Source organism: Solanum verrucosum, unplaced genomic scaffold, assembly GCF_900185275.1.
Source record: "Solanum verrucosum unplaced genomic scaffold, falcon-dt-bn FXZP01000261.1, whole genome shotgun sequence".
NCBI lineage: Eukaryota > Viridiplantae > Streptophyta > Magnoliopsida > Solanales > Solanaceae > Solanum > Solanum verrucosum.
This window is the reverse complement of record NW_026019969.1, coordinates 12,097,777-12,121,600: the sequence shown is the minus strand read 5'-3', so window position 1 is coordinate 12,121,600 and position 23,824 is coordinate 12,097,777. Positions and strand designations below refer to the sequence as shown.

General features: G+C 32.7%; 5 protein-coding genes across 5 annotated transcripts; 3 read left to right on the top strand and 2 right to left on the bottom strand.

Annotated features, from left to right (window-relative positions):
- The first annotated feature begins 583 nt into the window (after positions 1–583).
- Positions 584–2,906, top strand: LOC125815780 (protein TRI1). Its single transcript, XM_049495332.1, has 2 exons — positions 584–1,002; positions 2,411–2,906. Exons 1-2 carry the CDS (start codon positions 685–687, stop codon positions 2,528–2,530), a joined length of 438 nt encoding a protein of 145 aa, XP_049351289.1. The 5' UTR covers positions 584–684; the 3' UTR covers positions 2,531–2,906.
- A 770-nt stretch (positions 2,907–3,676) lies between these two features.
- LOC125815754 (pentatricopeptide repeat-containing protein At5g02860) lies at positions 3,677–6,292 on the top strand. The gene has a single exon (XM_049495303.1). It carries the CDS (start codon positions 3,677–3,679, stop codon positions 6,146–6,148), a length of 2,472 nt encoding a protein of 823 aa, XP_049351260.1. The 3' UTR covers positions 6,149–6,292.
- Positions 6,293–6,828: 536 nt separating this feature from the next.
- On the bottom strand, positions 6,829–10,070 carry LOC125815766 (probable protein phosphatase 2C 63). The gene is made up of 4 exons (XM_049495315.1): positions 9,702–10,070; positions 9,058–9,431; positions 7,989–8,225; positions 6,829–7,491 (listed from the first exon to the last, which is right to left on the bottom strand). Exons 1-4 carry the CDS (start codon positions 9,958–9,960, stop codon positions 7,231–7,233), a joined length of 1,131 nt encoding a protein of 376 aa, XP_049351272.1. The 5' UTR covers positions 9,961–10,070; the 3' UTR covers positions 6,829–7,230.
- A 2,729-nt stretch (positions 10,071–12,799) lies between these two features.
- Positions 12,800–17,135, bottom strand: LOC125815773 (probable E3 ubiquitin-protein ligase RHY1A). Its single transcript, XM_049495326.1, is given in 4 exon segments — positions 12,800–13,268; positions 13,270–13,351; positions 14,979–15,172; positions 16,717–17,135. Coding segments are annotated over 4 exon segments (867 nt in total). The 5' UTR covers positions 16,957–17,135; the 3' UTR covers positions 12,800–12,917.
- Positions 17,136–22,762: 5,627 nt separating this feature from the next.
- LOC125815782 (uncharacterized) lies at positions 22,763–23,558 on the top strand. The gene is made up of 2 exons (XM_049495334.1): positions 22,763–22,846; positions 23,234–23,558. Exons 1-2 carry the CDS (start codon positions 22,797–22,799, stop codon positions 23,499–23,501), a joined length of 318 nt encoding a protein of 105 aa, XP_049351291.1. The 5' UTR covers positions 22,763–22,796; the 3' UTR covers positions 23,502–23,558.
- The last annotated feature ends 266 nt before the right edge of the window (positions 23,559–23,824 follow it).

Here is a 23,824-nt window from a genome sequence, read left to right as displayed (position 1 = left end):
GTGTCTATTACTCTTAATTCCTTACACCTATATACTAGTAATGATTTGACATGAAATTAAAAAATGTTTCTTCCTTAACGTTGCCTTGTCATTTTCCTTATTTTCTTTCAAGCAAATCCTAAAAAAATACATAAAAATATGACCTATAATTCAAATATAGCAGAAGTTTTCCGCTAACCAAATATAACATACTTTTTTTTTTCTTCAAAACTTATATATAATTGTGCTTTGAATCTTGGTCATGATGTTATACATGAATGTTGTATAAACTCTGTATGAATCATATATGTATATACTATAGATGTTGAAGTTCCTTCAACTTCTTCGTATATTTACTTATTCACATTGCAATTTTTTTTATACTTTAATTAAACTATGTTACATAAATTAAAACGAATAGAATACTCAAATAGCACATGCAAGAGTGCTATCTCGGTGCAAACCATATTTTTCACTAAGAAACGGGTATTATCGTTAGCTATTATATGGGCTTGGTAACTTGACACTGTAGCAATGGATAACCAGCCCATTAGCGGCCCAAATTATGTAGATAAAAGGGCAATATGGTCAAAAAAACAGAAAGTCCAAAAGGCGCGGTTACCCTGAATTTTACGGACACAAAAAACCCTTTGCCACACTTATCTCTGCAAATTCAAAAATAGCAAAAGCTACAGAAAGAAGATAATGGCGGTGTCCTTGGGGTTATTCTCGGTATTCTCAACCGGCGAGACGGCGTCGTTTGCGAAGTCAGCTTCCTTCTCCTCCGTTAGGCTCGCGTCTCCGCTTGCGGCTCATCATACTAACTTGCGCACTGTGCGGACGGTCACTTTCGCGACAGCTTCTAAGCCGGCTGCTGAGCCGAAGAAGCGTGAACCTAGGGGGATTATGAAGCCGCGTAGGGTGTCGCCGGAAATGCAGGCTTTCCTTGGTGGCATGTCTGAGGTTCCTCGAACTCAAGCCCTCAAGTTGATTTGGGCACACATCAAAGCGAACGACCTTCAGGTAAACCCCGTTTACGCTCCACCGACTATCCCTATGAACTAACCAATATGTTATTGTGATTTATGGCGTTATTGGGGATATTTACTTGATTTTGGCTAAGGTGGCTTGTTTATATATTTGTGTGTTTTAGGTGGGTTAGCTCTAGTTAGTTTGATTATGCCAACTTGTCAATAGCTGAAGAGTTGATAATTGTTTCTTTCTGATTATAGGTTTAAGTTGTTTATTCATTAGTATTTTTCTGTGTTGTGTTGTAGTAATATTTGTTTTATGATTGGTTTGGTTGTCTAAAATATGGAGTTACCACTTATACTTTCTTAGTAATTAGATGTGTTGTAATATACTAGTATATCTTTATGTTGAAGCTTGTAAGGATGGTTTTTGAAGGTTATACTGGTTGGATATATCTTATATGCTAGAATCCTAATTTTTATTTGCACTTCTATGTTGAATTGGAGTACTTCCATTTCACTCACTTTGTTATCATTTTGGCAATGTTATAGTCTCTTAACATTCAACATAAATCTATGTCCTCTTTTGTGGTTGTTGAGGATTCAAGTTATCGCTTTTCACACTTTCTTGCTTTTTGTTTAGAATTGGTCACCAGATTCTTGCTGGCATCAAAACTAGTTTGCTGATGCAAAAGTGTAATCTGTAATGTGTGCAATACCTTGAGTTTTTATTTGTTGGGTGTCTTGCAAGAAATGCTTGTGAAATGAAAAGGTGGAGATTAAGACAACTAGAGTGTTCTGTAATTCCATTTGAGAAGTCTGTCTTAGTCTATGGTTTTGACTTCTGATGCATCTAAATCATTGTCATAGTTTCTGCATTTTATTATGCATTTGATGACAGCCAAACTAAAAACTGTGCATGATGCCCTTGAACTCTTTCATGGTCTTGCATACTGCTCAAAAAGTAGCAAGCTAATGATCTATGTTTTCGAGCTGTTAATTGATTATCACTCCTCTTTGAAACCAACCCTGGTGAAACCTAAATGCAATATCCTTTTCGTGCGGCAAAAACCTTACTTTTGACTGAAGATTTTCACTCTATCTGCAAGCTTTATGCCATTTGGTTTCCTTTTTGGTTTGTCAAACTCGATTCAGGATGTATAATCTGGTGAAAGATTGAGAACTTGTGTTAATTTAGTTTGGTGATATAGTTTCTGATTATAGTTGTCTATTTGTTTATCTATAAGCTGACTGGTAATCTCTATCATTTACCTGAGAAGGTCAATGGAAAGCAGGCAATGCTTTCTGCTAGTGATCTCTACTGTTTGTACTGCCAACTCTTTCGAAGTGCATTAACTGTTATTTGTAGTTTGCGCTATCCTACTCATTATTTTATTAATATGGTTAACAACTATCTATCTATAGTTGGTTTGATACTTAACGATATGTTGCTTTTGTAGGATCCTCAAAACAAGAAGGTCATAATTTGTGATGAGAAGTTGAAGACAATTTTTGGAGGAAAGGAACGTGTTGGGTTCCTTGAGATTGCTGGGTTGATTAGTCCTCACTTTCTTAAATGATCTATAAAGGAAAGCTTAAAAGGAGAACTCTTTTTTGTAAATTAGGCTCTAGGTTGGGTGATGGTATCTACTAGGAACAGTGCTTCTTTATTAGTTTAGCTTATCGAAACGTATCTGAAGGAGCCTTGAGCTATGAAGATCACACTTTTGTGATAGTTTTGATTTTGGTATTCAGATCTACATGTTATGGTTTTCCATGCAACATTAGTAGCCAGTGGATTGTCAATCATAAACATATTGCAGCTTTACATGTAAGCTATGTTCGGGGCATATTTAGAACAAATTTCAGTACTGAACTCTGATATGGTCAAATGTACTGAATATTAGGGTTTTTTTCCCTTTCATATGTATGACAATATCCAGTATATTATTTCTATGTTTAAAGTTTGTGAAATTATCAGTCCATTCACTTTACTTGCAGTACTAATAATCTTCTAGGTCGACCTCATCGGGCAAGCGGTTGCATAGAAACAGAGTTTTATCTTGTGCACATCTTAAGGGTAGTGGTTGTGAATTTTCTCATCAAAATAACAATGCTACAACAACCATCTTACCACTAACTTGTACTGTTAATTTTGGGTAGGATTCTTGTATATTTCATAGCCAGTTTTTCCTAGTATAGGAAGGATGAAAAGAAATTGGGATTAAACAAATTTGTTTCCCCTCCACCAAATTATTTTGGGAAAATATATTGATTTAAATTACAGCAGAAATGAAAAAGATTTAGATGATTTTATGATATAAAAGTTTTGGTGGGACATGAGAAAATAGCCAAATGACATTTCAAATTATTATTAGATTTTCAATTACTCACTTAACTATTTTAAAGCAGAGTTACTTGCTCTCAAAATGCTGAAGTGAAACTAGCCAACGATGAAATGTATAATTAGAATTGAGAAGCGATAATTGAAAATCCAACGATGAAATGTATAATTAGAATTGAGAATCGATAATTGAAAATTCGGTAATAAATCGAAAATCGAGAAAATTACCAAAATAAAAAAAGTAGATTAATTAATAAATAAATAAGAAAATATCTTTGGAACTCAAAATAACTGGCCACCATGGAAAGTGTAATGTAGTATTACCAAATACAAACAAGATAGGAGTTTTTTCGTTATTGCAGAAAGCTGTGAGACTCTGTTAATGGCGGACAAATTAGGTTTTCCTCTTCTACTACCAAACCCCCCACCTTCAAAATCCATCTTTCAAGACTTCACTGTTTCGTCCAATCAACCCTTCGCTCCATTCTTAAACGACCTCTTTCACCATCAAAATCCCAACACTTCTCCTAACTTCCCTTCTACTTCCACACAATCACCTCAAATTCCTCAATCCATTAATTTCCCTTCTCCAATCCCCAGAACACGACGGCGTATTATTGGCAAGGACAATGATTCCAACAGAGGCAAACCATGGAATCCTCATCGACTTTCCCCTCAAGGTGAGAAAATTCTTCAAACCCTTATCGGCCCGGAATTTCATGTCGATAATATTCACCAGATGTTGCTTAGTTTGTATACTGTGCATCGTTTAGAAGGTTCTGAATTGGATACAGAGTCTTTGAGTTTTGATATTTTGGGTATTATCAAGGGTTTAGGGTATTATAAAAAAATTGACTTAGCGTTCAATGTGTTTGAATGGGTGAGGAATCGACCTAATTCTGGGGTTCTGTTAAATGGTTCTGTAATTGCTGTGGTTATAAGTATGCTTGGCAAAGAGGGGAGGGTTTCGGTGGCTTCATCTTTGCTACACAATTTGCAGAAAGATGGCTTTGGTATTGATGTTTATGCATATACTTCTTTAATTACTGCATTTGCTCGTAATGGGAGGTATAGGGACGCGGTTATGGTTTACAAGAAAATGGAGGAGGAAGGGTGCCAACCTACTTTAATCACTTACAATGTGATTTTGAATGTTTATGGGAAAATGGGTATGCCTTGGAGTAGAATTTCAGCTGTGTTTGAAGGTATGAAGAACTCTGGAGTTGTTCCTGATGCTTATACCTATAATACTCTTATTACTTGTTGTCGTCGGGGATCATTGTATGAGGAAGCTAGGCAGATTTTCGAGGAGATGAAACTAGGAGGTTTTCTGCCCGATAAGGTTACATACAATGCGCTGTTAGATGTGTATGGGAGGTCTAGGAGGCCAAAAGAAGCTATGGAGGTTTTACGAGAGATGGAGGTGCATGGGTTTTCGCCCAGCATTGTGACTTACAATTCTTTGGTATCTGCTTATGCTAGGGATGGTCTGATGGAGGAAGCAATGGAGCTGAAAGCCAAGATGATAGATAAAGGGATTAAGCCTGATGTCTTTACATATACCACCTTATTCTCCGGATTTGAGAAGGCTGGGAAGGATGAATCTGCAATGAGAATATTTGAGGAGATGACAAGTGCAGGGTGTAAACCAAACATCTGCACTTTCAATGCTCTTATTAAGATGTATGGAAACAGGGGAAAATTCACCGAAATGATGAAGGTTTTTGATGATATCAGGACGTTTGGTTGTTCCCCAGATATTGTCACTTGGAATACACTCCTAGCCGTATTTGGACAGAATGGAATGGATTCAGAAGTCACTGGAGTGTTCAAAGAAATGAAGCGAGCAGGGTTTGTTGCTGAGCGGGACACCTTCAACACCTTAATTGGTGCTTACAGTCGTTGTGGAGCTTTTGATCAAGCTATGGTCATTTACAGGAGAATGATAGATGCAGGGGTCACTCCCGATCTCTCCACCTATAATGCTGTTCTAGCAGCATTGGCTCGGGGAGGGCTATGGGAACAGTCTGAGAAAGTACTTGCAGAAATGAAAGATGGTCGTTGTAAACCCAATGAGCTAACGTACAGTTCCTTACTTCATGCATATGCTAATGGGAAAGAGATTGACAGGATTCATTCTCTTGCAGAAGAGATATACTCTTCTGTAATCCAACCTCATGTTGTGCTTCTGAAGACCCTTGTATTAGTTTATAGCAAAAGCGATCTTTTAGTGGAGACTGAACGAGCTTTTTTTGAGTTACGAAGTAGAGGTTTCTCGCCAGACATAACCACCTTAAATGCCATGCTTTCTATATATGGTCGGAAGCAAATGGTTACAAAGGCAGCTGAGATCATGAACTTCATGAATGATACTGGTTACACTCCTAGCTTGACTACATATAATAGTTTGATGTATATGTACAGCCGGTCTAGCAATTACGAGAAATCAGAGCAACTGCTAATGGAAATTATAGCAAAAGGAGTCCGGCCTGATGTTATTTCGTTTAACACAGTAATCTATGCTTATTGTAGAAATGGGCGGATGAGAGACGCCTCACGAATCTTTACAGAAATGAAGGAATCTGGAATTGTTCCTGATGTGATCACATATAATACGTTTGTTTCAAGGTATGCAGCTGATGCAATGTTTATTGATGCCATTGAAGTGGTTCGTTACATGATCAAACAAGGTTGTAAGCCGAATGATAGCACATATAACTCCATTATCGACTCATATTGTAAACTCAACCGGAGAGATGAAGCTCTGGCTTTTATTAACAACCTCCGTAAGCTTAATCCTCACGTTTCTAAGGAAGAAGAGACTAGATTATCAGCGAGATTGATGAAGAAATGAGTTTTTTTTTTAATGGATTATAGTTTAGTAGCAATGCCGTTTTGTTGTATTCTCTTCCTTTTTTCCATGTTATATACATGTACACTGCGAAAATACGAGTGGTGTGCTAATTGCTGTATATATAGGTTCTTTTACAATCTAGGAGATCCTTGTTACTTTGTGATGCTTTGGAGTTTGCTTGGAATAGGCAAGGTTTGATACTAAAGGGTAACCATAGTGGCTAGGTTTTGATTAAGCTCTTAGTTAAATTATGACAATAAAAATAAATGCAAACTTGTTAATAATCCATCTTTTGTTTAATTGAGATTTTGTTAACCTTTCAATTCGCAAGTGCATTGCCATTAATACATAAATATGAACTTTAACTTGGCATCAATTGGCAACTATGACCTTTAACTTTGTATGTGCACAAATAGACAATTAAACTTGTATAAAATTGAGCTAATAGACACATTTGTCCTACATGGCAATTTCATGTAGGACACGTGTGTTTACTTGTTCAATTTTATACAAGTTTAACTGTCTACTTGTGTACACTCAAAATTGGAAGGCATAGTTGTTCGCCGAAGTCAAGTTAAGGGTCATGTATTATACCTATTTTTTACCATATGCATTATATCAACGCAGGATAAGTGTTAGATTGTGGATAACTTTTTTGAAGAATCCCCAATGATTTTAGATTAGTGTAAATTTATGAATAGAGAGACCACATAACTGTAACTACAAGATAGAGAGGTAATCTGATTCTCACCTTATTCAACTCTTTGCACAGCAAGAATGCAAAATACAACAAAACCTGGGGATTTTCAGAAAACTTCCCTACCTAAAAATTGTCAGGTCAAAATAACAGGAGTCCTTTTTTGCACTATATTTCTCAAGCACAATCCGTCTGAAAGAACAAAACAATGGGTTTGGTCAACTGAACTTCTGCTCTCGATTCATCCAATCAGCAACCCATTACCCCGGTTTATCTACATCAAACCTGTATTTTCTCCATGTAATACTCTGTTTCTGTCGCTATTTCCCTATACAGTAACATTATATACTGAATATACCATCCTCTTGTTGCGGTTTCGGGCAGTTCAAAAAGCTTCAATCACTTGGTTCTCCTCAGCATCATTTGAATTAAATGAGAAAATGTCTACAGGTGCAGTGATAGAGCCAAGAGTGCCTTTGGAATGGAAGGATTCTTTCTGGTGATCAAGATAGATCACAATAACTGTTATATCATCATGGAAATAGCGCCTAATCCCCTTTTCTATCTTCTGTATGTCCCTGTACCTCATCTCCCTCTTCTTGGCAGCCTCCTGAAGGGCTGCACGCACCAGTCTCTTAGCTATTCCCTGCAAGTACATCAACCAAATAAACAGACAAGTCATAACAGGAATGTCTCATATCTTAACTACGACTTCTACAAATCAAAGAACTGGTTCACCAAAACAGGATGAGCTATACAAAAGTAAAAGTGGCAAAATTTCAATCCATGACAGGTTACACATACTCAAGCTTGCATTAAGTTGGCTGAAATGCTGAATGAAATATCTCTGACTACTTTTTAATGCCATGTACACTTTGATCCATAGGCAGATCTATGATATAAACTCAACATGTTCAACCTTTAAGTTTCTTAGCACTAAATTGAACTTATAGATTCAAAATTTAATAATTATTGAAAGTTGAATGGTTTTAAACATATATAATTATGTTCCGTGATAAAATATACTGAGTTCAATTTAACCCATAGATTATAAGCTCCAACCACCTGACTTTACCACTATGCATAAATGCAAACATTTCCATTAGTTCACCAGGAGACAAGGGTGAAACAATTGGAACTTACAGCTCTTGGGTTTTTAAATACTATCTCCACAGCTGATTGATCACTTAATTGTTCCCAGAGGCCATCAGAAGCAAATATAAGGAATAAGTCGTGAGGCCTTATACTTCTTGTAACAATTGAAGGCTCTGCTGTCAGTACAGGCCGCTTCAGAGGTACAAGATTCCCAAATCGTTGGAAGATAGGATCCCTGTTAAATTCAGGTTTCTTCAAATAGGCGTCCCCAATAGATCTTGAGACCTGCAAATTAAGATGTATAAGTTAGCATCGTCTGAAAATTTCCAGTAGACCGCACAAGACTGGAGAGAAAACGAACAAATGACTACAAATATTCCTTGTTACACTCCTAGAATAATGTCCCTGCTTTTTATCAGCAGAAAACATACAGAATCTATGTCTAATAGTTAGATAACCATCACAGGAATCCAGAGCCTTTAAAATCACAACTCATTGCTTTATAAAATCTTCATGGGCGTCTCATGTAGGGAACACAGACTTCCTCTAACTTGAACTACGTGAAACAGTGGATCAAGAGGCATAGCGTGTGATTCCTAGAAGAGTAGGAAGATATAAAGCCTTGAGAACACGTAGGACAAAGATACACAGAAATTTCCTATCGGTATGCACACAAAATAATATGGAGCATAATTACCACAGTTTATATTCTGAAGCCTAAACTTTCCCAAGTCATACAATATACACAACTCATCTCATAAATTCAGGGCTCAGCAATTATGAACCTGACTGAAAGAGAGTAAAATATAACCACCATCAAACCAATAGGACAACCATCTAGGTTAGAGATGAGATTTGTGCAAAATAAAGATGAAACTAATGTTGTATAAGGAGGCCTACAAAAGATATAAGTACTACTAGATTAGTCGGAACAACATGAAGTCAGTACCGAGTAAAGTAAAAGCGCAAATTGTATAACCTAGACTATTCAGATAGAACATCATTCCCACCTGGAAAGTTCAAATTTCACATTACTCCAAATAATACATATTCTCACATTCAGAACACAGATACAACAACTTCAGTATTCATCAACTGAAATAACAAGAAAGATCACCTGAATTATGCCTTTAATTCTCCAAACACCTCGAATATATACCACTACATCCTGATCATCAGGATGAAGTGATTCAACTTCTTTCCGCACTTCCTCACATGAAACATTGTGATCAGTTGATAACCTTTCTGCAACCACAGAATTTTTTTCCGCATCAAAACCTCTGCGTCCTAGAACTGCCCTAGAATCTCCTAAATTAGCCACATACAATTCACCCTCAGAAATTGCACCAACCAAACAACATGATCCAACAGAAGCAATTTTTGGCATTACAGGCAATGATCTCTTCACCAATTGAATAAAATCCTCTTCTGTAGCATGAAATGCCCTCTTTATAACATCAGATGACAAACCCCCTTGCTCTTTCGAAAACTCTACAAATTCAAAACCAAAATCCCTCATAAAAGTTATTAACAGAAAACGATCCTTGACCGAAAATTGCAGAAACAAATCGTGACCCACGAAAGTATATAACAGGAAAAACTGAAAAACCACGCCAAAACAGAAGAAGACTACGCACTACGCAAATAAGAGAAGAGGGGTCTGTATAAACGAACGAACTTAAAGCAGAAATTTCAGAAACAAAGAGTGAATAGGGCACTAAAAACTGAAAAATCAGGTAAAAATAGAAGAAAATGACGTACTATGCAAATACGAAAAGAGGTGTCTGTTGACAAAACGGGAGGCTTCAGGTCCACCATGTCCATCATAAACACCAACATAGGTAGCAGAAGGAGAAGTAAATACTTGACTTTGGTCTTCAAGAGAAGAATTAGCTTGAACGACGGCGATAGAGAAGTCGCCGGAAGCATGAGGCTTTAAGTCCATATGCCATAAAAGGCCATCTCCGTTTATTCTCCCAAAACACCTCTCCAATGGCCTACAACAGGATCGCATCATCATACTCTTCTCTCCGATAATCAAAACTTATATAAACCACAATTTTGCAACAATTGTATAAAGGGATTAGTTCAGAGAAAGTATCGGAAAGAGTAGGCTGTTGCAATTCGAAAAGGAAGAAGTAAAGAGGGCCTTTACGCGTTTCTCTCTGTATTTATATACTCAACTTCTTTGTCACTTTCTAGAACAATTGGTTGTTCGTTTCAGTTTTTCCTAATGTGAGAGATTATTTCCGTGATTATAAATTATTTTAAATTTTCTTTTATAAATTATTAGTTACTTCTGAATGACATTTATTTAACATAAAAAGTTCGACACAGAAATTAAAACAAAGAATAATGTGGCTTTTGATCGAAAAAAAAAGAATAATGTGGCTGACTCAAACGTGAGAGGGATGCTTATCCTTCGTCACAATTCACAATCTTTATTGGTTACTTACCTGTTTGAATTATTTTTCTTTTTAATCAATTTTAAATTATTATTTTTTTCTGTTTTGGCAGTATTTTAATTTCAGTTTTTCATATAGCAGGTTGAAAATCAACATATTAATAGATATTTTGGTACATTTGATATAACTTCAATTTAGGATCACAAAATTAAAAGATTTTCTTTATTTTCTTAAACTTTATATCAGGTCAAACTAGATCATTAAAACGGAGAGAATATTATTTTACTAGCTTTAACTTACAATTAAAAAAATTATCATTCTAATTATTAGTATAAGTCAATTTAAGTTTAAGTTTATCATATAAAACAAATTTATACACTATTAAATCTCGGTGTACATAATTTATTTATTTAGAAACAAAGCAAACTGTCAAATAACTAGTTGTGTATCCGTTTACTTAGGAGATGAAATTTCAGGTAAGTTTTCTCTATCTCCGTGATTTACGTTACTAATAATCTGCAAATGACTCAAAATATTTATAGTTGATTAAATATTATTCTTAAATAAATTAAGTATCATATTTCATTTTTTGAAAAATAAACTACATTAATTTTTTTACTAATATTTTTAAATGTATTTTTTTATAACATTGGCATGAAAAAAGTTGCACTTTATAATGTTTTTTGTATTGTATTTGAACTTATAAATTTTGATTTAAAAACTTTTTATCAGTCTAATTCAATTTTAATTATAAAAATTATGTTAAATTGACTCAAGTGAAATATGATTAAATATAAGAAACTTTTATTATTTTGTCCGTTCACACTATATATATACTTCTTTGTCACGTTTTTTGGGTCATATTGTTTGATGCAATTGGATATTTATGAGTAAAGTCAGAAGTCAAGCTAAGGCAGTTGGATTTTTGGTAACAAAGCAATTTGTATTACCAAATAATTTGTATGATAAAATTTGTGTTTAATATTGATAATGTCTTGATCATAGTTAAGTTACGTCTAAAATGTAAAATCCAAACCATTTGGCAACAAAGCACTTTATTCTTCTTTTATAAAATATGCCACATTTTGACTTATTCTCTCTGTTTGATTTTATTTTGCAATACTTTTTAATTAGTCTATTTTAAAAAGTATATTTGTTTATTGAGGGTTTTTTTATAACTAATTGAATAAATTTTATGATTTAGTTAAAATTGTAATTTTAAAACTCTTATAATCACACAATTTTTTAAAAAGATTTAAGATCACATATTTTAAAGATTTTTTTTCTCTTTTTCAACTTTGAATTTGTACCAAATCAAACTAATCAAACAAATTGCATTAAAGGAATAGATGCTTTTGTACATGTGTGTCTTCATTAGTTATCTCCAATTTGGTAGATCTTCATCAATATCGTGGATATTTGAATTTGGAATGACAAAATTCAATTATTTTAAATAAAATAGTATTACCTCCGTCTCATATAAATTATCGCTTTAACTTTTTTCACGTTGTTCATTAAAAATACAAAGTACCGTATAATTACAAGTGTCAACATTAATCTTTAATTCTTAATATGACAATTGTTTTGAGATAATTTTTTATGCAAAAATAATACTTAAAATAAGACGAAATGAGTACCATATAGATTAGTTTAATTTAGATCTAACATAATCCAAGACCAACATTCTTCTATTTACTGGAATCTTCAAATATAATATTTTTTAATTCATTGGTCGTTAGGTAAATTTGCATATAGAGACAAACAAATTAACGACTAATTGTTTGTCTCAGAATAATAATTGAAAGTGCAGTGTTGGTGTCTGCCTTAATATTTAATTAGATCCACTGTACATATTTTATTGATTAATAAACTGCTGAGGTTTGAGTTCTTAAAATCGAAAAAAATCTTGGTCCATAACTTATCCTTTTAATGGACCTTAATCGATGTGTAACTCAAATTAATTGGAACAAAGCAGGAAAAAGAATATCGTATGAAAAATCACTATAAAAAGGAAATGAACATGTGGAGGGACTTGATATCGATTATCTATCTTTCTGTATTGTCTTTGAAAAATAGTCGCTATAAATTCCACAGGTAAAATTTGTCTAGCACTTACACCACGGCATGGATTGTTGACAAGACTTACTATTAATTATCAGTTTTTTTCTAAACAAAAACTTAGTGATACAAATAGAAAAAACACAATTAATTCCACCAAATATGGTTACCTTGTCAATTCAAGACTCAAGGGGTGTCAAAACATTGAAATAGGAATCTGACTAATTCAACAATGACATATTGATAGTTACACGAAACTTACAGACGTTTGTCGTCACCTAATTGTGACCCATATTTGTTAATAATTTCTCTAATTAGCATTGCTTAAGAAGAGACATAATATTTCATTTTGACCAAGTCTCACCAAAGCATCAAATTTGTAATATGGAGTCCCAAGGAGAAGGCAAGTAGTTTTTCCTGTTCTACTCATTTTATTAGAAAACTATCATTCAACCAACAAAAAGGTGGTGACAGTCATCAAAAAAGAACTTCACAGAAGAGAACACCATTCTAGTCAATGGTTGGCTTCACACCTTTCTTTGGCCCTACAAGAAGTTACATGTATAGCTGCTCGACAATATGGGCAGTCCCCACAAGTTCGTACCCATGGTTCCAAGCAACAAGGGTGATACCTATGCCCACAAGGTAAACATACTAGCTTGTCTCCCTCCAAGAAAGCATCCAGACATATGCTACAGTCAAGAACCACCCGGGCCTCTTCCTTGTCTGAGTTGCTGTAAATCCCAATATGCAATAAATCCATGGCTTCTTGACTCAGACCTGGGGGCCTCTCGTTTGCTCTTACCCAGATAAGATCAGGGCTGGGGGTTGTGCCAGCGAACCACAAACTAGAATCCGCTTTCCCAATCACTGGCATCAGCAAGTCTGAAATCATCCTCAACTGTAAAGTTGTTGCGATGGGAGCTTGTTGGGACCCCGTAACTTCGCCTAGCAGAAGTCAATATCAGCTTTCAATCAACACTTTTGAAGCTCCAATTAAATTGACAGTGCACATAACAATTTTCAACAGAAGATTAACTAAAAGTCTCTTTAGTTTAGCATAGAAGGTCCAAGTGACCCACAAAATTAGGGATGGCAATGGGGCGGTGCGGGGCCGGTTTTGTCAAACCAACAAAATTTTCAATCCGCCCCGCATAGCATTTTTTTCTATTCTCAATCCGCTACGCCCCACTTAAGTTTTTTTTTTTCTTATCTTATTATTTACATGTACAAATATTTCAAAGTTTATAAATCACAATTGTTATATTTAGAATAATTTAACAATTGATTTAAAACTATTTTATTGGGCTACTAACTAACAAAATTTTCCTTGATAACTATTTTATAAACCCGCTCCATTAAAATGTTCACTGCTCCCGTATTTGTCAATGCAGCATAGATGGGTGTCCATGTTTTTTTATTATATAAGGTTGGGACTTTCTTTTCAAAAATATGTTTTATCATTTTCTTTATTTAATAGAACATGATAGTTTATAATTTTTAGGAAATAAATTCTTTCATTATTTTATGATTGAATATATTACTCTTGCCTGAGGCATCTCGTGTAAATACATTTTAAATGTTCATTATTGCAAAGTTGTCTATCTCCTAGAGTTGCTCAAATGCAGATTGGAAAATTGCTTTAACAAAAATTGGAGAAGACTTGCACCCGCCCCCGCACATAATTTTAAAAAATCAAGATTTTGACCCGCCCTACCCCACACCCACGTAGAGATTGACCCGCCCCGCCCCATTGCCATCCCTACACGGAATGGAAGGACCAAGTTTAGCCAACATAGGACATCCTAAAACAGACAACTAGACCAACTTTGAATGATATCAAGCGCCAAACTGCTCATGTAAAATGAAAAAGAGGAATAGTGTTCCCAGAATTTAAATCATATTGTAATAACCACCAGAGCAACTTACAAACACTAGTGAGAAATCATGCTAATTGCTAACAAGACAACTATAATAGAAAACACAGACGTGTAAGACTGCTGGTGAATTGACATCCTAAAACATGTCCTTTAACTTCTACAATGAGGAGAACCATAGAGGAGGAAGCAGGGGCGGACCCACATGTGTTCCAGGGGTTCACCTGAACCCCCTCGGTAAAAAATAACACCGTATATATGGGGTAAATTTTTTGTATTTATGTGAATATATATATTTTGAACCCCTCAATGACATGGAAAATGAGATAGCCTAGCGGCAGGTTCCTTCATAACTAATCGTTACGTCCAGGGTTTCCCCTGGCAATAATCCTATGGTGAAAGTCAAGTCACTACAGGAAACTAACATATCCAGCCTTTTTCATCTGAACACGTGCTCATTTTGATATCCTAATGACCCAAACAAATTGATTTGAGGAATCAGAGAACAAAAAAGTTCATCAAGACCCAAGCAACTTCATGTATGCTTTATCAGAAATTTACCCACTTAGAAATGTACTCTCACCCATCTCCGAATTTATCTAATCAAAGGTTGATTTGTGGACATGCAATATCATAAACTACAATGGCCTGCCAAGAAAATCTCATACCATAGGGTTTAATGGATTCAAAATACCAACCTGTTTCCAGATATAGATACACCTCTCAATCTCTGTAGAAGTCTTTCCCTAGCAAGTAGTACAGCACCAGGGAGCCGCTCACTACCTGAGATTCCCACCCTATCTCGTATCCTATTATCGTTGTTTGTTGCATGATTGGTGTCTCCTGATGCAGCCTGGCCATTCCCAGAGTCGAGTGAAACAGAATCACGATCCTGACATGTGAAAAAAGACCAAAATAATTAGCATCATTGTTTCAGGTCACCGTCAAAGAATTAAAATCGATCAGAAAAACTAGGGGGTAAGAATTTAGAGCTCACATCCTACCACATTTTTTGACCCTCAAATCAGCAATATATTACACTAAACACGAAGGAATGAAATGCAACAACAAAAATGAATGAGCTAAATCAAAATAATCTATCAATCAATTACAAGAGTATCAAGTACATACTTTGTACTATTTTATAAGTGAACATAAAAGCTGATGAACAATGGCAAACACTTGGATTAGGAAAAAACCATTATCTCTGAAATTCATACAGCTAAACAACACCAGGGCTTGCAATGAAAGTAAGCTGTCACATCACATTTGCTCGACTCATGCAACAGGGGATGGCACACCACATGGCAATACTGGCTTCAAAATATTGCCACCAATGGCAGGAATTAATTGGAAAAGGAGCAACTCTCTTTTGTGATAACTAAGGATGGAAAAAAACAGATCCTTATAAGACTTATTTTTAGATTTAAGCCTAATTGTTGATGTATTATTTTTGGTATGTTTAAGAAATTAAAGAAATAACTACGAAATTACACAATAGTTATATTGTTATCGTTACATTTACAGCATGTCCCATGTTTGCCAGGATTTGTTTTAGCATGACTAGAGATTTGTATGTAGTGTAACGATAAGAATGAAATTTATAGAACTCTTAACTTTCTTACAAGCCAGACTATTGAGTATTACTATGCAACGGACTCGAAGTAGATGCATAGAATTGCCCAACTCTGACTAGTTCGTATTTAACTTGAGATGTAGTTGATTGGTTTACTGATAAATAACAAAAGAACAGGCAATAATTAATCAGAAAACAGAACACACTTTTTATCATGATCAGTAGAGGAAAGTTAGTATTTTTAATCGCATTGTACATAGTCCATACTCCATACTAACAAGAGAAAGGGTGCAGATATATATATATGCCAGCCAAATAAAAATGTCAGATAATAGTAACGCAAGACTGATAAGCAAGACTAAAAAATCCAAATAACGTTGTCCTGCAACCCACAAGTCCATCATCCATATAATCATCATAGGTGTGGAGTGTGATAAGGCAGGTACTATGCCAATTAAACATCCATATTTGATTGTGGCACAATCTCAACGATTCGTCAGTCTCCCGTACGAAAAATATCATACTATTATACAAGAATGCAGTGAGCCAATATATATTACTATCTACATTCAGTACCCCTGAGTCATGTTTTCATCCTTTTCCTTGCTTTAACTAACCCAGGCAAGAAATCATAGCTATAAAACGACAAGCGGAAAATAAAAAAGGAAAGAATCCGGTGAAATGACAATTGGATTCACCTAATTAACAATTTTAGTATTAAATATATGCATGTTGACCAAATGTGACTCAAAAGCTTGAATACAATATGCCAGCACAACACAATAGATAAAGCAGCACTTTAATTTTTTAATATTATCATTCTACGCACCAAAAAAAAATTAAAAAATCCAAAATCTTACAGGAGGCAAACGTCTAAGGCGGTGAGGAGATCGGCGCAAGGGCTCACAATCGTTCACATCGAGGCGATCACGGCGGGTATTATTATTGCCGGTTGGCTGGTGGTTGTGATGATGATGGCGGCGATTATGAACGCTGTGGTTGTGAGAAATCCGACTTGTCAACAAATCGGACCCTAATTCGAGATCGCTTCGACCGTAACGAGACCTCCTAGTGAAAAATAGCTCTGAAGCACTCGTCATACAATTACAACACGGTTTCTTCTAGTCTACCACCTTGCAATGCTCTGAGAAGGATGAATATATATATACATACAAAAAAAAATCACCAGTTATAGGAAATTCCATTGAAACAGACAAGAAAAATCTCATACCTTAGGAAGAACCGGCGAAATGAGGAGGAAGAAGCAGATTAAGCAAGTTGGACTAATTCGGTTACTAAATTGGTCATATGGATGATGCGAACAAAAATAAATGGGCTGGGCCTTTCTTACATCAGTGACTCATAAGCCCAATGTGTTTATTTGAATATTATTAGTATACTTAAATTTTAGAAAAACTATCTAATTAAAAAAACATTCCTACTGTAAATACTTACCACTCTATAATTTGAAATAATTACCTACCTTCTAACTAATTAATAATTTCACATTAGATTTCGAGATGAATACACCACTCCTTCAGATTTCAAGTCAGATATACATGTATCATTGAATCAGATACATCTGAAATACAAATATATGTGAGGGAGATGAGCAAGAGAGGAGAGAAGTGAGCGAGAGAGTTAACATGTATATTTGATACCTGATACATTTTGAAAAATAGATACACAAGAAGAGAGGCGAACAAGAGAGACATTATATCCTAGATACATGTGAATCATGTTTGAATACAACGTATCTGGAAAAAATTACACCTAATTTGACTCGCATGTATCTGAGATATATGTATTTGGCGAAGTAAATGTGGTATGAAAGGTAATTTCAAAAATTAAAGTGAGGAAACGTAATTAGATTCTGAACCAGTGGGATTTGTGTTGTTTGCTCTTTAATCTTTAATACTAAAAGATTATTTTTTTTATCATCTAAAAATCATGTATGTATCTATCGTATAATTAAATTTATATACGTAATACCTAATACATATAAATATTTTTGAAATAATAGTGATATCTTGCTTCTAGACTTGTAGATTTTGAGTATTGAAACCTATAGTTTAAGTCACCAAATGGAGGTGTTTGTATGATTATTTTGAAGGGTAAATATTAGAACAATCTTTTTCGTTTAGTTAGATGTCTTTGTTCAAAATAGTTACTTGAAAGTCATACTTGGTGACAAATTATTTAGGCCAAAATTTATCAAGTACAAACAATTTGCTGATGTTGGTAATGACAATGATTAACATCATTAGGCATTATTTTATACGCCACTGAAGAGACACCCATTATGTCAATGGCTATATATTTAGGGAAAATTGTATGAAATAACAAACTATTATTTTAACTTAAATGTTATAGCAATAGTTTATTTTAATTGTAATTCGCAGCAAACATTCTCTTTTTTTGCCATCTGAATCGGTATACAATTAGCCATTTTCGGTATACAATTAGTCATTTTATATATTTCGGTATAAAATGTATAAAATGCATTTGTGTTTGTATAAAGCGAGAGAAAAGTGTATATACAAATACAAATACATATATTTTCGTCATATACACTTATAATTATACAAATACAGATCTTATTATATAAATTACAACGTATAAATAAATTTATACAAAACTGAACAATTTGTATAAAATTAGATGTTTGTAGCGAATTATACAAATTAAAAGCTCCATAGCAAACATAAAATTTATTATGGAGCGCAATTATGCAAACTATAGCTAAAACAAACAAATATAATTTTTATATTTACTATATGTTAAAGTTGCTCATATATTTATCATCATAGGATCCATTATTTATTTCTAATTTTCACCCTTTTCATGATTATCTTTTGGCACTCCATGGACTTTCTAATTCATGGATTATATTTTATTCATTATTCATTTTTACCCTCTTTGCGGGGACTTTGTGAATTTAGAAATAATGATTAATATGAATATTTTATAATAGTTCATATGAAATGGTGTTTAATTTTAATTTTTGAAAATAATTTGAAGAATAGATAATTAAAGTTTACCTAATTTTCTAATATGCTAAAAATGACAAGTAAATGTGAAACATTTCTTAAATATAATAAACAGGTAAATTGAACAGAGGGAATATCAATTGTACGTTATATGGCAACTATTTCACAATAATTCAAAATATTTTATATTAGTTTAATAAAAATATTTTCATATAAATTGTGGCAAAATTCAAAACTCAAATATATTTAACTATTCAACGATTAAATTTTGATGTGATGTTTTTTCTATCGACCTAACTTTTTAACCATTACTTTTAATTAATGCTTTCCTTACTAATATTTATACAACTAGATGAAGAACGTCCATGTTGTGCACGGCCTAACAATTTCAATTTTGATATACTCTCCTTGTTCATTTTTACACTTTCATTATTTTAAAATTAGATTTTCATTTTTATTTGTCACTTCTAATATATCAAGAAAAGGAAATTATTATTTTTCATTACTAGCCTCAACATTAATTATGTATTCTCCAACTTATTTTTCAAGATTTAATATTAAACATTACATAGTTAATATGGATAGAACAGTAAAATAGTCATGTCAATTATTATTTTTTAATGGGCATGAAATTTATTTATGTTTCGACTACTACTGCCATTCGTAATATAATATTTTTCATTTTATATCTATTAAATTCAGTTTTATTTTTTCATACTATTAAATCCAATATTATTTTTTTATGTTGCACTCAACAGGAATTTGAATACTTGTATATATCAATTTAATTTATTTTTAATTTCAAAATTATATTATACAATTTTTTTAGAGAGGAGTATTGAAGACACTCCTAAATTCGACATGAATTATTAATTTTATTCCTAAACTATTGACAACCTTAAAAACATTTATTTATTTGACTAACTAAACTTAAATACACCCGATCTTGCAACATAATTTTTTCACTTGAAATTTGTATTTTCTTTAAAAAGTGTAAGTTACAATTTTAATCTTTTTTTTTCTCTATCAAAATGTACGTTATGATATAATTAATGTTTAACCCCAAATAGAGTTCAACAATTAATTGAAGAAAATTTTGGCTAAAAATGAGTGAAGTAATGATAACTCAAAATATTTTTATTTTGAAAAGAACATAACTTGATAGGTAGAAATAATTTTAGCTTCAGACTTTTCATTTCATTCTTAATATAAGATTGATTTATAGTCATACAAAAATTTATGATCCATTTTAAATTATAAATATCAAATACTTTTTTTAAGCTTTGTGTCTAGTTAAATATTGTGTAGCATAAAATAGCTTGAACTAAATACCAATGTTTAATTATGTAATTAATATAATTTGTCTTATAAAACTAAAAAGTCAAATTCACAATTCAAATATAATATTATACTAATAAATATGGATTTAATTTAATGTTGCAAGTTACGTTTAATAAACAATTGCTAATAAATCTAGTAAGTACACTAAGTATCAATATAAATCTTACATTATAAATGATAATAACCAAACAAAAATTTAATTTCTTCCCAATATAACAAAAATGATTTTTAGTGGCAATAAATATATACATTAACAAAGAGTGCTAAAATATTTACCGATATTTAATTAATTGTCATTAGATCCAATTTTGCTATAGATTTTAAGAACACTTACAAAAAAAGCTAATTATCACTAAAAGTACATGTTTAGCGACAAGCCAACAATCAAGCTATTACTGCTAAAAAATATTTTTAGTATAATGTTCATACGTTAATGTTAATAAATAATACATATAACTAAACAATCTTTAGATAAATAAATAATGGCAAGTTGAAAAATATAGAGGAACTAAACAATCTTTAGATAAATAAATAATGGTAAGTTGAAAAATATAGAGGAAAGAAATGATAATATATGTTGAGGAAAGAAGTGGCAAGCAAATTGTCCAAAGAGTGAGGTTGGGCCCACACGAAGGGTAACCTTTTTCATCTATCACTTTAATATATACACTAATCATAATGGCAAAAACGTCTTCACAGACGAAACATCTACAAGAAAAAAGAAATTTCCGCCGAGACAACTTAAATAACTAAAATACCCTTCAAAATGCCAATTGATACCAACATTTCCACCGGCTCTTCTAATATATAGTACTTCCTCCGTCCCTATTTAGTTGTCCACTTTAGAAATGACACACATATTAAGGCAACAATGATTAGCATAGTGAAGTTACAATTTTGCCCTTATTAATTATGATTCCAAAATAAATTTATTCAAGATAACTAATCAATGTTGGGGAAAGTTTAAATTTTTAAAAAGTTTAAATAAGGGTATAATAGGATTTTTTTTTTTTGTCCTTTCTTGATTTGTTAAAATGGACAAGTAAATAGGGACATCTAAAAGAGGAAATATGGACAAGTAAATAGGAACGGAGGGAGTAGAAAGCTAAGGGTAAATATCCGGTCAAATCAGTATAAAGTGGTGTATATAGTTGAGTTTGTATTAGTTTCGTCGGAAGTAGGTCATCGAAATTTTCAAAAGTACGGTAGAGATTTAGACGATTCAATTCAAATACATATTTTAAAAAATCCATGAAAAATAAATAAATTACACCATTAATCTAATGTATGTTGTTTTTTTCTCAGCTCATCTAGAGTTTTTGCATTGATTTTACCAGTTTCCATAGTTGCATCTACTAGGCTACTTTTTCTTGCATAAGAATATGGATATATATGTGTCGATTTTTACACTCAAACAGAAGGACACTAAGTTTTTTTTTTTTTGGTTCTTTAGTGCAAAAATTAAACAACTTTGATACTTTTGTTGCAATTAAATTATTCATATTCAAATTCTATCCCTCTATTAGTTACTATTCACAAATCACAACTCATAAAACTATTAGCTATGTACATCAAAATCTTTTATTTTCAAAGTTTAAACTCAAAATTTTTAATTAAAAGTAAAAAAAATCTTAATTTTTTCATCAAATATTTTAGTTGTACTTGAGAATAATAATGAAGGAAAGTTGATGGATTGTAGCCTACTACGAGGCAGTCATATCATTAAAGAATGGTACATGTTCTTCATGTACTTTTAAAGGACAACAAATACTTTTTATCCTCTCTTGGTGCCTTTGGTATCCCGCGTACCAAAAGTGAGGTCTTAATTAATCTACCTTTTTTTAAACAAGTGGAGTATTAAAATTGTTATTGATAAATTTTGATTTTAATTAATTAAAATATATGTTTTGATTCTCTTTTGCATATATACAGATGATTTTTCAAACTATATTATCGTTCAATGTGGAATAACACTAGTCTAACCTTAATACTAAGTGAATGAACAATTTATAATCATAGTAAATATAGGAATATTCACAAGTAAACAAATCAAAAGTACAACTTTCAATTAATTTAAAATTAATAATATTACAAGAACTAAAATATATAAGAATTATAGCTTTACCTATAGTTTTTTTTTTCTTACGTCAATATCAAACCAAATCTTATCGTTTTTCCTTTATCGTGTTTGATTTGATTTTTCGATTTTGTTTGAACACCTCTAATTCTATCCATGTCTAGGAAAACATATTTATTTATGTCAATATCTTTTTAAAAGTAAAATGACTTACGTTCGGTACTCCGATAATAAAAGATTAATAAAGTGGACAAAAAGAAAATAATTACGTTTAACTTCTTTATGACAAATAAAGTGAGAGAGACTGCATACAATAGTTGTTTTGCTTTTGTTATTTATCTTTTTAGAAAATAAAAATAAAATATAAAACTTTTTTTGAGGCTTTTAAGATTTGCAAACTTTCTTAGAATAGAATCATATTCTACTCCTATGTATATTATTATATATAAAGCCCTAAATCCCTATAAAGATTTGCATTGCTACACTTACTAATTTATAGTTTGGTTTATCAACTAGAAATATTTATCTGCATATGACTGCAGCTGGAATCACTAAGTTTTCACAGAGATTACAACTAATTAGGTAATTAATGTGTTGTTTAATTTCTTCTTCTCTCAATTGCCTTGAGTTATTAGTTACTTGTACTTTTAGATTTATAGTAATTTATAATTTGAAATCATTCACAAATGCTAGCAAGATATATATCATACTTAATTTCACAAATAGAGCCAAATATTACCAACTTATCCCTAAAGTCTACTCGAATCGTTTTTTCATTCAATCCGTCAACAAAAAATAAAAAGTTAGAATATATGGTGGAAATCATGTCCTTTTATACCGTGGCAAATTTATGTGAATGAAATTGTGATTGTAAAATTAGATATTTTATGTATATATTTTTTTAAATTAGCATAATATTATCTGCTAACATCCATGATATAAGATAATATGGGTTAATGGTTGATGTAGGCCACATAAAGTGCACCAAATTAAACGCATGATGAGTAGGTGGAAGGAAAATATTGATGAGAGAGGTGAAACACGAAGAAACTCGAAGGAGGAGTGGTGGGTGCCACATCCTCGAACAGGAATATATTTTCCAACAGGGCAAGAAAGAGTGATGAATGATATACCAAATGGTGCAGCCTCTCTTCCCCAAAATTATTGGTCAAGGGGTGAAGATGGTGTTGAAAAACCCGACCCGGATTCTCCCATTGCCTATAAACATTACTACTAGTTCTTAACTACTTATTAGATGATAAAATAAAAGACTTGGGATCTTCCAAAAATAACTAGTGATCTTATAATATATATATATATATATATATATAGTTGTAATTAGGGGTGTGCATTTGGTTTTTTGGTTTGGTTTTACACTATTCGGTTTGGATTTTCGGTTTTTGGTTTTGTAAAAGTGTAACCCAATCCGATCCAAAATAAATTTGGTTTGGTTTGGTTTTCCTCTATTCGGTTTGGCTTTCTTCGGTTTGGTTATTCGACTATGTCAATAATTAATAATATATAACCAAAGTAATAATATTTAATTCATTAAATATACTT